Consider the following 15,991-nt stretch of genomic DNA (forward strand, 5'->3'; position numbering starts at 1 on the left):
AATTTGCCTGACAAGCTCCTGCGTCAATAACTCCGCGGTAATTTCTTGCTGAGCTAACCGAATTTAACTTCAATATCACTAACCCTGAACCTAACCTAAAACCCAATTGCGACCCTAACCCTAAAGCCCGGGACAATATTGTTACCGGAGTAAATGTCGGATCACTGCCAGGCTCAATTAGCGCAAAATAATTACTTTATTCAAAATGGCGCCTCGTGTGCAACGGGTATTAGAAACAGAGTGTGGTCAGATATCAGATATAGCAATGAAGAAAAAGAAGAAATGTAGTAAGGGACTCACTAATGTAATCGAAATAAACCCATGTGATATAATATAAGTCAGTAGTCTGGTGGTTAAGTTAATTTATTTAGTATTTGCGATTGTGTTGACAATGTAACTTCTTTTCAGTGTAAGTGTTTTGAACTGATTTTTTCTATTATGAATGTTATCCTTTTTTCTTTAACCAAATTGCATGATATACCATGACTTGAATAACTCTGATACCTCAGTCACACCAGCGAGATCGACAGCGTACAAACAATAGACCGTTCAGGGAATTACATTACTCCCTCCCCCCTTGAATTGCTGAGAATCGATCAGTTTGGGATTGGTGTGCACGGAGTCGTTTTGACGGTGTGACTGAGGTAGGGGTTAATTTCTACAAGCATGCTTATCCAATACCAGAACCCAAAATTACTTCTAGAATTAATAATAATTTCTTTCAAATGTAACCGTTTGTGCTGTATATCTTTCCTGAAAAAATACCATTTATACATGAGTAGCCACTAAAAACAGGTTGGGTAAAATTGTAGCCATGCTAGGTAAAAGTTTACACAACATTGGGGGAATTTTACCATAATAGTGGAAATATTTTAGCCAGTATTTAGCCTATAGCCAACATCCATGCGTGTTCGTGTTTTTATTTTTCCCAACATGGCAACATTTCACCCGAATCTTTTAGAGTGATTATGATATGCTGTACAAATTGAACATTTATACATCTAAATTTGCTCTTCGAATCGTTCGCAACATTTAAATTCACAATCTATTCAGTCAGCTTTCATTTGAGTCCAATCCAGTGTATTTATTGTAACTTGCAGACAATAAAAGACCATGCACATAAATGGTATGGTATACAGCATTGCAACACAGTCTAATCATTATATATATGCCATATTATCTAAAAACTGATTTACATGTATTTTTCTCAATGTCTAAGTGGGTAAATTACACGATTAACATAGTACCATCACAAACATCTACTAAATGTATAATGATAGCAAATTAATGAAAAAACCGTGGGCTGTCTAATTTCGGCTAGAAAAGATGACGAAACAAAGATTAAAGGAGTGCGAGAGAGAAAAGAATAGAGAGGAAGAGAGAGAGAGGGAGAGAGATTTCTGCTCGGTGTTCGAGAAAATACACACACAAAAAAAAAAAATAATGAAGCTCCGTACACGAAGAAATTGTCTTCAAATATTCGCCTTTAGGGCTTTGTCAAGTAATGATTTTGATATTCATTAGAAACCAACATTTTATGATATCCTTCTAAATATGATCAAAGCCAAGAAGCTAAAGAGCACTATTATATAGCGAAGAGTGTCTGACATCTACGATTATTATTGAAACGTGCTTTTACATTTTAAAATAATACAAATAACTCTGCATGACATTGTATTATACACAGTCATGGAATTATGCAATACCGAGAGTCCTATTGACTAAAGCATAGTAAGCTCGGGCAAAATGAACGAGACACAACGACTTTGATATACATACTTCAAAGAAATATTTACAGAAATCATTGATGCACTTTACAACTAGACGGTAATCAAAATCTTAAGAAAATGGCATAATATCATGTATATAAATAAAACAAAGATAGACTGAAACGGATGTTAGATAGTACTTTCACGTCTTAAATGAATTTCAAGGCATTACCACTTCCTTAGTCGCTGGGGTCATTCGAAATAACACCTATCTTTTTTCCGCAGCCCGCCAATTTCTTTCTTTCTGCGAATAAAAACCGGAAAACTGAATTTTGTGCACCGCCCATTGCAAGTTAATACATCTATGTTTTGGGGTGTTTAGCTATAGTGGAAATGGGGTGATATCCTCATTTATTGCTATCACGCAATTTCCTTATGCAGCTGTGTAAGTATCGACACTTTTTTATTGGGGGAGGGGGTGGGCGTACAATACCAAAGCAAGAGTATCAATTTAAGACCCCCTTGGAAAGAAGCTAATTGCCAACTGTCATGAATTGAGGTACATGTTTAAACAAAAAAGTAAGCAATCCTTTCTTTTCTCTGTTATAAATGTCATGTCTGAATGGATTTATTCTTTGCGGATAAAATCAAACCAAGAATACTAAGAAATTAATTATTTAGAATAAAACTTCTTGCACTGTAAACAAATTCTCAAATTTACCTAATATTGAGTAGAAAAGGAACTTATTGGGCAAATCTTTACTAAACTCAATGTTGGTTCGGTTTTACCCTATTTCGTGGGTATATTTCATTCAATATCATTAAATTTTAACCAACAAACATACATATTTTATTATAATCCAACATATTTGGTAAAATTGAACCCAATTTATTTTGGAGTGTGTGAATTATTTATCATGAGGTCATTCCCGCCATTCTATGTACTAATTCATCCCTCGAGAGGGCGTGTGGAAAAGAAATACCATTTTAATTCAGTACATCAATAAAAAACCAGTACAAGGAAGTGATTCTCATCAAGTGCTCGCTGTTCGCTATAATTAAAATATGCCTTGGAATAAGGAAGAAACACAATCTCCGAGACAAAAGAAGCATAAAGAATATCAAATTGTTTCTATTCCTAAAAATAGAAATGAATGAAAAGAAAAGTAATATGAGTTATTTAAGTCGATTCCAAGAATCAAGTAAAAAAAAAAAAAACGTGTGTATCCTCAAGCTAAACATAGTAATTTGAGACATGATATCGCCCATCCAATATGAAATGTGAGTAGGTTTACATTGGCAAGCAAAATTGTATTATAATCATGTTAAATGTACTATTTAATGTTTTGTTGATTTATAATACGAGTTCACCCCAACTCTTCTTTACAGCAAAAGGAAACGGGGAACGAAGTAAATTGTATATCTCTCATAATTTTTTTGTGTGTTTAGTTTATATTTTGTATCGCAAAATTCCCATAAACACTGCGTACATCAAATGTTTTTGGTTTAAACTTAAAGTTGCATTTTATGTTCAGATAAACATATTCAATTTAACCATTTTCATATCTATTTTGACCGACTGAACAATCTCAAACCTCAAAACAGACTGTCAAGTTTGTCTAAGCTTCAAATTTGATGATCATTGCAATTTCATTTGCTTTAAACTAGAATCAGTGACAAATGTATAAAAAATATCGCTTCAATAATTGTTTTAACATTAATTTCTCAACCGTCAATCTGTCGCGACAAGTGCTGTATATTAACTCAAACAGTTTTCAATCGCTCAAGTACTTTACTTCCTTTTGCATTATGACATTGTACTTCCTCTACCCCCAAATCTAATACGAAGCAATCAAACCAAGATCACATAGCATAACAAAAGTAAATGTTCTTGTTCTCAGTTATTGCACTGCTCCATATAATTAAAAAATCTAAGAACTTCAAAGTAAAATCAAAGAACAAATGATTGTTTTCTTGGTGGGGAGGCTTTTCCCCTTTTTTCTGTTCTCCAAAATCACCTAAAGATTTTTTGCAGATATGAGATTTACTAAACACTATTAAAGTAGAAATGTTTTCTCACCGACTTAATGCAGTAGTATTTGCAATTTTCTTTTGGTTTCTTTTTATGTGCAGACCCCGGTGTAGACAATGTCACATTATACTTGACCCTTCTCGTCAGTGGCCCTCCCCACTCATCACGTCTGCCTGTCACCATGTCATTCATTTCTATCAACATTATTCAACATGATACCGAGATATCAAAATATATACAAATAAATGAATGAAACGTAAATTAGACATATCATATCGAAACAGAACGCATAACAATACATACAAGCAACAAGAAAAAGGGAATAAATCGTTTTTGTGCTGAAAATGGGATTTTTCGAAATGCTCAATGGTGTATACCTATCCACAAATCAGTATGCAGGGAGCGGAGTACTCATTGTCCGGCGGATGGAATAGGAAAGATGTGTCTCGCGGCAGCCCACCGTATTGTCAATTAATTGTAAGTTGTCAAGTTTGCCAAATTGCAAGTTAGTTTAAAAACAGAAGGAGGCACATCAGCTCAACCCAACGATTGACATGTTCTTGTATTATACAAAGATACGTTTTCATGTTATTCTAAATATGTTACATAAGGACACATATCATATCAAAGTTTGTTATGTTCACTAAGTTCTACAAAAGTCTTCGATGTCTCCAACATACTTTTATTCAAATGGCAACATCGTTTGCCACAACCGATGCACTGAAAATCTGGGACACCTGAGAATCGGTTGTCGCAGTTGACTCTTTGCGGGTCTCTGATCGCTTCATGGTTGCAGACTGGTCCATGCTGATATTACTCGTCCCATTCTCATCCATCTTTGCCTTCTTCACCAGGTGTCGTTTGATCGACGGACAGAGGGCGAATGCTTCGAAGAACGCGTGTCGGTACCTGGGGTTGACGAAGGTATAGACGAATGGGTTGATGGCCGAGTTGATGTAAGAGAGGATCCGACCGGTCCACATGACCTTTTCCACCTGATCGCCGGAGAGAAGGTAGTTCTCAGTGGCTGCCGTGATCATCATGGCAAACGAAGAGCACTGGTATGGAGCTAGACAAATGAAGAAGATGACACCATTTATGATGAGCATGCGCACCACTTGGTTACGCATCTGGATACTACGCACAGCGGACGACGCAAGTTGATTTTCGCGTACCGCTACGCGCGTGTTGACAGCGCGTATGATGAGCCCATACATAAGGAAGTTGAGAATCATGACGACAAAAAACGGGATCGTCTGGAGGCCGTTGCCTATTGACAGAAAAACGTCAGAGTGTGGAAGGCAGTAGCCGACCAGATTTGGTAAGGAGTCGAACTTTTCAAAATCTGGCCACAAGAAACAAAACGGGGTCCAATTGGCCCATCCTGGGATAAGGCTTGCCGCGAAGGCAGTAGCTAGCAACCATGCCGCAGCTACGGTCCGGATTGTTCGTTTGCGTCCGCTCATTAACCGGTGCTGAACAGGTCGACACACTGCGTAGTACTTCTCAAGGGTTACCAGCGTCACCAAGAAGATGGATCCATAGTAAGAGAGCTGCACAAAGTAGTTCAGAAGTACGCATCCAGCCGTCTTCAAGCCGTATTGGTCGTTGTAAACCGGGGACGCGATATAACGACCGACCTTATCTCCCACTGCAAAACAGAGAAACATGATATCGGCGACGGCAAGATTGAGGAGGTAGTAATTGGTGACGGTACGCATCCGACGAATACGGGCGACGACGAAAATGAAGGCGCTGTTGGAGATGACGCCGATGGCCCATATTATTGGCATGACGATTGTGATGAGGACTGTCTCACCAGGCTGATAAAGAAACGTGCTTGCATCTTCGCTTGAAAGATTTCTAACGTCAAAGAAACTCACCCCCGGCGGACAAATATCCCCGTCAGACATTGTTAAAACGGTGTGCGAAAGGCCCTCTTTTCTGAAAACTAAGGGATCTTCGATCGACATATAGATTTCGTGTATCAATAGATCAATATACGCTTAGGTTCGTCGTACTCCTTCCAGGAAATGTAACTTTAACGGTTAATTAACACCACAGAGAAAATAGGACAGGCCCCCTGTCTTCGTAGCGACTTACACTTAAACAAAAATTGAAATATAATCTCGCTAGTTCCTGATGCGTTCTTGAATGTCATGATATGATAGTTTCTTTTATTTCAAACTGCCTTCTCCAGAGTTCCACAGTAGAGACAAAACACAGCAATTAGTGAAGATATCCAACCGGTATGTTAACGTTTTAATCGCTTTATCAGCACCGACGAATCGCAAGGAGATGATAAGGCTATAGCTTGCTTGTATTTATACCTTGCACTGGCTTGCAGATTACAAAATTTGCTCAAGCTTGTTGTATCACCTCATTATACTAATAGTCCACCGCGAAGATCATTAATCACTCGTCCAATCTATGATGAACTCCTAAATAAGACAAACTTTCTTTGGCATACGAAGGTTGATGATATACATCTGACTAATGGTTGTGAAATATCCATAAACGTGTAGATTTATGACCTCAGGTTTGGAATTTATTAAATTTCAAATCACCGTTGCTATAAATTCTTTCCTCGCTGTCATTAATAGAAATCTATTTAGCAGCAGTAACTATGGATATTTTGATATAATAGCTTCTTCGTGAGCAAAACAGCGAGGTTCAGATACTTCAGAATCACTCTCGTTAGTCGCTCCGTGAATATGATGATGATTGTATCCTTGAGAGTTTCTTCAAGATCTTGCTTATTTTCGAGTAAGCCGCTCGATAGTTGCCGCGGAATCAAAAGCGTTGCTATGACCAAGGATGTAACAACTCCTTGCTATACTAGAAACCTCTCGATAAAGTGTCACCTCGAGAAAAACCCTCCAAGGTTTATTATTGTGAAGAAGAATTAGACACGCACACGCTACGAAAGTATGTGATATGTCTCAAATCACTTTAAACTCACAAACTGTTCAGGGGAGAGGAAGTGTTATATTGAAGACGACATTGCACGATTATCACAATTTCGATACCGATATCACCTCTGCAAGAAAATTCCCGCCATATGTCCAGCTATAACAACATCTTTTTAATTAGTCACTGTCCGGTTAGACGTTATAACATATGCGTATCATTTAGGTAATACAGCTTGCCAGGATATGGCCAATACGTTCTATTAATCTCATGCGATGACAAAATTGTAATGTTTTCCGACAAACTTTCTTTTACAAAGATTCACGCGTACGAAGCTAGAAAATATCAACAACTAGCATCAGAGCTGGAATCCTATAGTTTATAAATCGTTTGCGAACAGAGCATGACAACACCGATGCACATCAGCAAATACAATATATCACCATATCCTGCAAAATTTCTTACGTTGTAAAATGACAGCGTTTGTTTTCCTTTCCTGACAAGAAATGAAGAGTTGATGATCTGAAGTTAAGCTGGTAACATCTCTCGCTCATCGATGAACATCCACTGATGAACTCAGTAGGATCTCATCATGTCTGATAAAAATGTGATGTGACGTCACTTATCTGGGCGTAGTTAAAAAGAAGGCACGCTCACTTATGATAATCATATTTCTCTCCCTGGATTCGTGAGATCATTGAGTGAGTTCTATCCAATCACATGTGGTCTCGGGTCAATGGGCTATAAGGATGTCCTTAGCTATAGCTGGTCGAGGATTGGTGGTGGTCTTGAAAAACAAAGACTTCCCTGGGAATTTGGAAGAACTCTCTCTGTCCAAAGAAATTCGTTTAGATAAGCGCACTCATTTCCTGCATGGTATTGGACGAGAGTACGTTTTTTAAACGCACAGGAAATTCGACTTAGGATGAAGGGGAAAAGACCAGGAAGGATTTGGCTTGTTTGGCAAAATAATCTCTCCTGTTCTTCCTTTTTGATATAGCAAAAGATAATTAGATGTTTTCGTGTATACAAAGAGAGAAGCGCCAACAGTGCTTTCTTGGTTTTCGAGTGATCTCCCTTTCTATAATATGATGTTCTCCGTGCATGTCGATAATTCAATCAAAATAATTAAAACAATCCATTTATTGATAGTCCACAAAGGAAATGAATATTGTCACCTTGATATAGAAATAAGGTATTAAACCGATCGCAAGTTTGTGGTGATCAAGACCGCTTGAAAAGATAAATCCCAATTCGTGTTGATTTCTTCATGAAAAAAGCAGAACTGGATTTAAAATACTAATTGTTCCTCTCCGGGGAATCTTAGTTTTATCACACTTTCACAGATATCATTATTGCATTGTCCATCAGGGTCCCTTTAGGATACAGCCTATTATGTCTAATTATGATGGAAGTAATGCTCGTTAATTCGTGCTGGTCACCGCGTGAATGTCTTGGTATCTCCTCGGCTTATATTTTTTATTCGCTGCAGAATTCACGAGTTTAATTTGTTGAAAATCAAGTTAATCACGATCTGAGTTAAACGTTCACTCCTTCTACAAGGAAAATCGCTCCGCTTTATAATTCTTTCAGACACAAGTTATCCCCTCCCGATACATGGCCGTATCGTGCTGTTAGTTTTACTCTTATAGTCTGCCAGGCATTCATATTTTCAAAAGCTAAGAACAACAAATCCTCGTCTTCCCGTTGTGAACTCCATTCATAATACCTAATACATCACAATTGGAGCGAATTTACCCTTAAGTGGGATAGATGGAACCAGACATTGAGGAGTCCTATCCCAGAAAAAATTCTCCTCATATTCATTCCTCCGTCGGTTGAGCTTTTTGCTAAATTAGAATTGTATCGTCGTTATGTTATCATTTACTTCATCTTTATTCAAGCATTTACAGAGCATTTAAGTTTTACCTTTATCCGTCTCTGTTTGATTATGATTCTGTATCCATTAGTGGATCTACTTCACGTGAGGCAGTTGCCATGACTACCAGAATGATGATATGTACGACATTACCCCCACTATGTTTGAGAAAAGGATTTAGAAAATGAACTTTGAACATGCCCCAAAAGAAGCTGTGTTGTGCCTCTTTACTAATAGCTTAACAAGAACACGGCTATACCAATAATGGTTCTTTTCTGATACTTTTAAGAGTTAATCTAATCTTAGAATTATGCTAATCTAAAGTAGATAAAATGTTTATGTTGAAGATACCAAATTACACAGTAAAGACAAGATTATTGATGTTATGTTCAAGATCACGTTTCGTTTTCTGTTGCGGAGGTGACCTCTATTGTGAAAGACGCGTGGCAATCAGACCTACATTCCCTTTGCAGCATTCACAATGGTAACCGCCCAAAATAATTTTGGAACTCTTAATAGTCTGAAAAGAAGATCCCTGGGGGCTTGTGGTTCCAATTTGACATCCGTCCGCTTGTGCGCTGGCACGAAGATCATAGAGCCATTTTTTCCTATTAAATCGCTATTATCCAAACGGAAGATAATCACAACCCTCTTACGTTCAATCAATATAGATACGCATTTTTCTCTGCAGACGATCGTCGCTCGTATTTTGGCGCGCATTACTTTTCGTTAGTCCTGCCTTCGTTCAATCATGACTGCCATCATTTCCATAGAAATCTTCTCAATACGAGACAAACCTTTGGATGTCAATTCAAATGGTTCATCGTTATTACGATTAAATTGAGCTTGTAGAGATTTGATCGAAATCCTGAATGGGCTGATTTTTGTCCGAATTAGATATGCCCGATCTAATTTGGCCTTCTCATGTTGCCGTGCCATCTAGCACGGCCATTTTCCTCGCGATGGAATTTGGCAGTGGAGTTGATTGGGTTGGAAAAAGACGTAAGAACGCATGGGGATAACATGAAATAAAAATAAAATTTCGGGAACCAACCCTTCCCGAATCAAGATGAATTTTCCCCGGCAAATCCACTATTTCGGCAAATCATAATTGTTGTCGGTATTATGTTTTGTTCTCTTTTGAAGCTGGCAATATTTTGTTTGGAATTAAAGACCCTTCTCCTTCTTTTCTTGTCGGCAAATTAAAAAAGACAGTCGTTGCCATATCATCAGTCTCATTATTTCAATAATATATTTTTGGGGTTATTGCCCATTTTCTTTCCTATCGGCAAATTTTTGGCCTATCACTTTTTCGATTTTCGAAGAGTTACCTCATTATATAGGAGATTGTTAGTATTAACAAAGAAAATGATTTGAGCACCGTTTCTAAAAGGGGCACTAGTGTAGGGCTGAGATTGTCCTAAGGGGTTAGTTAGCTAATGACATTTTTTCCCTCTGGGGTAACCGTTCTAATTCAGAGTACGTTAGGACGGCAGTGTTGGGTTCAAATTCATGGCATACGAGATCGAAAATGTTCGAATTTACGAACAAGATCAAGACCGCACTTCTTTAGACCAATCTCGAGAACAATCGATCTCGGCAGAGATGGCGCTCCCCGGGGCCACTTTTATTAATGTTGCCCCTTTTTCTTTCCAAAAGGTGCCTCTTATCACCTCTGATAAATACCCCTATACATCCTTAGTCAAATATCGTAAGTTCCCCCATTTCCTTCTCATAAGTACCCCTTTCCCCTTTTCATAAGTGCTCTTTCACTTTCACATAAATGCTCCTTTTCACCTGTGATAAATGCCCTTTTATTTTGACACGTGTCTGTTATCCTTTCTCCATAACATGTGTCCCTAATTTTAAGCGACTAATTAGAGCAACTTTTTCTTTAATTTCCTCCAAAAGCTTGTTAGCTACGCTCACATGTCAGTTTTATTAAAGAAATGACCCATATCAGATGGTTATTTCTGTCTACGCTCGTTGTTATTTATGATTGATATCATTATTATATCAAAGGACAGTTATTCTCTCATGATAACATTGTGCTTAGAACCCCATCAACACTTGAGGATTTTTTTCGCGCCGCGACCTCAAAAAAATCTTAATTTTTGAGCTCGCTGGCTTGCAAATGAATATTTAGACCATTACACACAGCTTGACGGATACATAAGAGCATAGCGTATTGAGAGAGATAGTTGCAACATGCGCACACGGACGCGATCAAAGGTCATGGAGCTCCCATATAATTATGGGAGGGCGTATCCGGACACCTACCCCCTGGACATTCACCCCGGATAACCACCCCAGTCAACTACCCCCTAAGACAACTACCCCCTAGGACAACCCTCTAGGGCAACCACCCTCTAGGATGACTACCCTCAGGACAACTATACCCCCGGACAACTTCACCCCAGACAATACCCCCAAGGACAACTACCCCTCGAACAACTACCCCTGAGATAACTTCCCCAAGGATGGTTGTCGTAGGGGGTAGTTGTCTGGGGTAATCGTCCAGGGTAGTTATCTGGGGGTAGTTGTCCCGGGGGTAGTCGCCTTAGAGGGTGGTTGCCCTAGGGGTAGTTGTCCTACGGGGTAGTTATCCTAGGGGGTAGTTGACTGGGGATGGTTACCTGGGGGTGGATGTCCAGGGAGTAGGTGTCCTAGAACCCTACTCTGTGTTTTTTCTTCTTCTTCTCAATCCAATTTCCGTTATTCCGAAAGATTGCGTGTGTGTTTTTCCATTTCAGAAACAAATTTCCTTTTCTCCCCTACATGCGAGTATACAGTATAGGTCACACTCTAATTAATGATAACACTCCACATACATTTTGTGATTAAGTAGTCGCTTGAGCATGGTGGTTACTAAATGTTTTATCCTTTATTATGGAAACAAAAACCAATGAGCGTAATTGCAATAATGTATAAACTATCATCCCTATATTTATCCAGAATTAAGATTAAGATGCCCGGTCTCTACCAATTTCAAATTGGCCCAGTTTTGCTCGCATGTTCTTTTACGAATATTGGCATACTTTACCTGGCTATATACGTTTGTTCTTATTTATATTATCTTTCAACCAAAATGACAGATGCATTACTTCGGTTTGCCTATTCTTCGATGAGAAAGGCGCATATACACTGTACTTTAATTAAAAGTCAACAGTCTTTACTTACTCAATGGAAAGCATTGAAGATAACGTTTCATAACAATGAGTTCTGTTTTTTTCTCGCCATGTCTTGTCATCTGATTTGCATTTTCTTTAAATAGTTTGGTTGAGAAAGTATGCCTTGTGTTGTCATCAATTTAATACTTTAGATTACATTTCCTTCATATTCAGCTAAAGAGAGATAAACTAAATAATATGATACAGATGAAAATAGAAAAAAATAATGGAATCCGCTCTTAAAAGAATAATCCAACCACGATGGAGTGCATCCCACAGTAGTAGATGTAGAATCAACTCCAAACATGTCAAAGAAAGACTGATCACTAATAGTAATACCACTCCTAAAAATGGATTTCCACTCACAGAGGATGTCAAAAGGGAGATAACAAATTAAATTAACTTAAATTCTTCCATCGATCTCATAAACATTATTGTGGATTTTAGGAAATATTGTTTGTATGTCATGCTGTGGGCCTATTCTTAGGTGTTTGTATCCGATGGGTGGAAGGGCGGCGTCGCAGGGTCCAACCCTTGGCGTCCACTCGTACCGTGAGCCTTCCGGTCACCCGCAGGAAAGTATTATCATGAAAGGCCAGCTTTTATTATTTCTGCTTTGGGCTGATATGATCTTTCCTCGTTCAAAAGTAATTATAAACGCACATTTTTCTGAAATAACAAATTCAGTTTTACATGTTCTGGCCCACCGTACCTAATAATCATGATATCGTTGAATGAAATTGCATTTTTGTTTTGTTTTTGTAGATACCATTTTATGTGATATTTTTATATATTTTTATTTATTGCATATTGTATTGTAGATGATTTTTATGTATAATATTTATATGGATGTATTATAGGCCTATTCGTATTCGCACTCGTATCTAATTCTAACCATGAGGATACCTAACCGTTTTTATCGTTGCTACTATATTTTTTGCACTCAACGAATATGATTGGTTATTCATTAACTTCTTTCTAACGAATTTTTCCTAATTTTTTTCTCCAATAAAAGCCTTATTTATTTTTTGATTGATGTTATGAAAAGAATCCCATTGGTTAGAATTGGAAATTTCTAACCATGTTAACAGGAAATCGATGAAAAACAGCTTTGCTGATTTGATTGTTTTTTTTTAAATCTTGTATAAATATGTCAAATAAATAAATACATGTAAATGAATATTTGATATCATGAGAAGAGCACTGTGTCAGACACTCATTTCGAGAACATAAGAGATGAATGATTATATTAAAAGTGTAATAGTTTCAATGATGATGATAATAATAATAATAATGACCAAAGACCAATTCTCATATCGCAATGCAAGGAAAATAGGTCATCAAGCTGGGGTCATTAATGGTCCTGTTCCTTCTGAGCCACGCGATCAACTCCATATCTTACCATAATCTTGTTTTTGGTCTTTTCTGATTTTCGAGCATGTTTCCTGTTTACGTCCCTACATAGCGTTGTCCATCTGCCACCCTTTGTTTTGAGCCAGATGTGCCACACACATTTTCATTCATATATTTATTCTTATCATTTTGTTATTGTCGAAAATATGAGGTGCATCGCACTTTTTATTGTTTTCTTTCAAATGGGCAAGTTTGTCTATCCTGTTAGTGTTTTCTGACCGCCTCTTTCATTGTGACGTTCGATAGTTCTTTGTGATACGTGTTTGTCTTTGTGTGGATTTTCGTTTCCAATTTGAAAGTATTTAGATTCGGAGACCGTATTCTGCTTTACTAAAGGTTATTTGCTGCCATGACACTCTTCACAAGTTTTATTTAGTAGAAAACATTTTTTTCTCATGCAAACAAAATGTATTAACGCACTTATTGTCCTCAGTAAAGTTGATACAAAAATATAAAAATCCTCATCAGAAAACAAACCTTGATGAGAAATATTTCAATCGAGCGATATGAAAGAGATTTTCTACCCTTAAAACAATGTATATTATTTATTGCATCTTGGATGTTAAAAGATTGAAAAATCAAATTAAATCCTGAAACTCAATATCATAGTAATATTTTTCTACTACTACAACTCCTAATAATGATAATAATATAACAATAATAATAATAATAACAATGATAAATATAATAATAATGATGACAATAATAAACCAATAAATCAAATCAAATCAAATCAAATCAAATAATGAATAATGATGATAATAATAAAGTTATATAGATTTTTTTTCTTTTAAGCCCCTTCGCTCTAGTTTGGCCAGGAGGGACTAGACCTCCCTGCATTGTCACTGACAGGTCACTATCTCAATAAAAAAGCTCTCAATTAACCATGGGGGACCAATGGTCACCGATTAGGCATTGTTTGCTGTATAGAGGACGCAAGTAGCTATCAGTAGCGCAGTGGGGCTTAAACAAAAACAAGAATAACGGAAACATGCAAAGGTAAGGGTATTGAGTCCGGGAGGGTCTGAAATACGCTGAGCGCATATTCCATTTGGTCCATCGGTCTGTGTACTTCCCCCTGTAAATATTGCTGGTCCAAGCAAACATAGAATACACAAGGATTTTCGCTTTTCACTGTGTGATGAAGGGTTCACATTGATATCGATATAACTAGCGGTTCTAGAGGGGTTTGGGTAGGACTCAAGCCCTCCATTCGTCACGAGGCACAAAAAGAAAATGAATGCAAAAATAACATCCATGGCTATTAGTATTCTGATCTCGTACATAATTCATGTAGGCCTATAATAGTCATGCTTGTGTTGTTAATATACGAATATGCATTTGAAATAGTAACAATGTCCCTCTGAAGAGGTAAAGATAAAGAGAGAGAGAGAGAGAGAGAGAGAGGGGGGGGGAGAGAGAGAAAGAGAGAGAGAGAGAGAGAGAGAGAGGGGTGTACTGCTTTGCTAGATGGAATGCACGAATATATATTATCATTTCTTATATTCCTTTTTTTCCCTGTCCATTTTTGTGTGAAATAGATATATCAAGAGTGGCTAATGCATTTTGTTCAACATTGCATATAAGGTAGACCTTAAATCGAGGATTGGACTGGACATACAGAACTTGTCAAGGGCATATGCATAATGTGACGTCATCTAGGCGCAATTTTGTGAATATCGCCATGACACGTCAACTTATTACGCAGCATATACCGACATATAAAAATCGCGCGTAAAAAAATTTAAAAACTCAAAATCATCTCAAATAAATTGTGCATATTATGTTTCAGGCCATTTTGAACATTTGTGAAAGTTTCAACTAGTGAACATTTCAACGAGTCTATGGACAAGGCTATTGAAAATGCATTATGTTTTTTTTACAAAATTCTTTGTGATTGTGTTGAAAGGGGCAACTCTGATTATATAACACTGAAAATAATAATAGATAGAAATAGGCATACTGCCACGGATAGATTGAGATTGAATTCGGTTGGGGAATTTTGATGTAAACGGCCTACTCAACCTCTACGTCTTCTAGTCTCTGGAATATATACCTGATGGGTTGAGCTGCATGGTAACATACTTAGAACATCCGGTACAAGTTAAAAAGGAATAAATTGAATGAAAAAGTAATACATATATTGAAACAAAATTATGTTAGTACCCCCTGCAATACTTCACACCCTAATCATTTGCCCTAACTAACTCGAACTGTTTATTCTATTTCATGACCATGCAGTGAATGCCTTAATTGTGTCCCCTGAATAATGCCCAATTATTATGATGCAAGAAGCAATGATGTCATTCTCAGCCTTTGAGCGTAGTAGTCAGCTAGGGCTGACTGGCCATGCACTTGGGAATTCGCGCCTTTAGGTTTTTTTCCTCACATTATGATCAGTTATTCAGTTATGATATTCCTGAAATAATTATTTGTAGCTATATGGTTGTATTGATACCCCCTAAAAATTGATGTTTAGTCACAACAAAGGAATCAACTATCCACAATCAGTACTGTGTTATAGTTTTTGTTAACCGCTGGCTGGACCGAGCCTTTGCATGTGTTTCCGGTGTAATTCTATAAGCATACCCTGTTCTTTTCGCTTGATATTGCCATTTTTAACAGCTCAGTTACAGTAATCATGTAATATCTTGCATTAAGTTTCCTCTTATTTTAAATACCTTTTCCTTCATTTCTCCTTTTTTCCCTTTCTTCGTTTATTCTAGTCTAGTTCCGTTTTTATTTGAGACTTTGAAATTCTCCCATTTTTTCTTTTGTTTCCACTTTTCTTTTTCCCCGGGGCACATTCCCCTGGAGACAGCTCAGGTCTACTGATTGTATATGCTTTGATAAATCATAATTATATAATAGACCTACA

At 37.4% G+C, this 15,991-nt stretch overlaps 1 protein-coding gene across 1 annotated transcript; it reads right to left on the bottom strand.

The window, feature by feature from the left end:
• Positions 1-1,058: 1,058 nt before the first annotated feature.
• Positions 1,059-8,124, bottom strand: LOC582931 (cholecystokinin receptor type A). The gene has a single exon (XM_003723912.3). The coding sequence runs from the start codon at positions 5,712-5,714 to the stop codon at positions 4,428-4,430; it is 1,287 nt and encodes a 428-aa protein (XP_003723960.1). The 5' UTR covers positions 5,715-8,124; the 3' UTR covers positions 1,059-4,427.
• Positions 8,125-15,991: the final 7,867 nt, after the last annotated feature.

This window comes from Strongylocentrotus purpuratus, unplaced genomic scaffold (genome assembly GCF_000002235.5).
Source record: "Strongylocentrotus purpuratus isolate Spur 01 unplaced genomic scaffold, Spur_5.0 spur5_scaffold_11, whole genome shotgun sequence".
Taxonomy (NCBI): domain Eukaryota; kingdom Metazoa; phylum Echinodermata; class Echinoidea; order Camarodonta; family Strongylocentrotidae; genus Strongylocentrotus; species Strongylocentrotus purpuratus.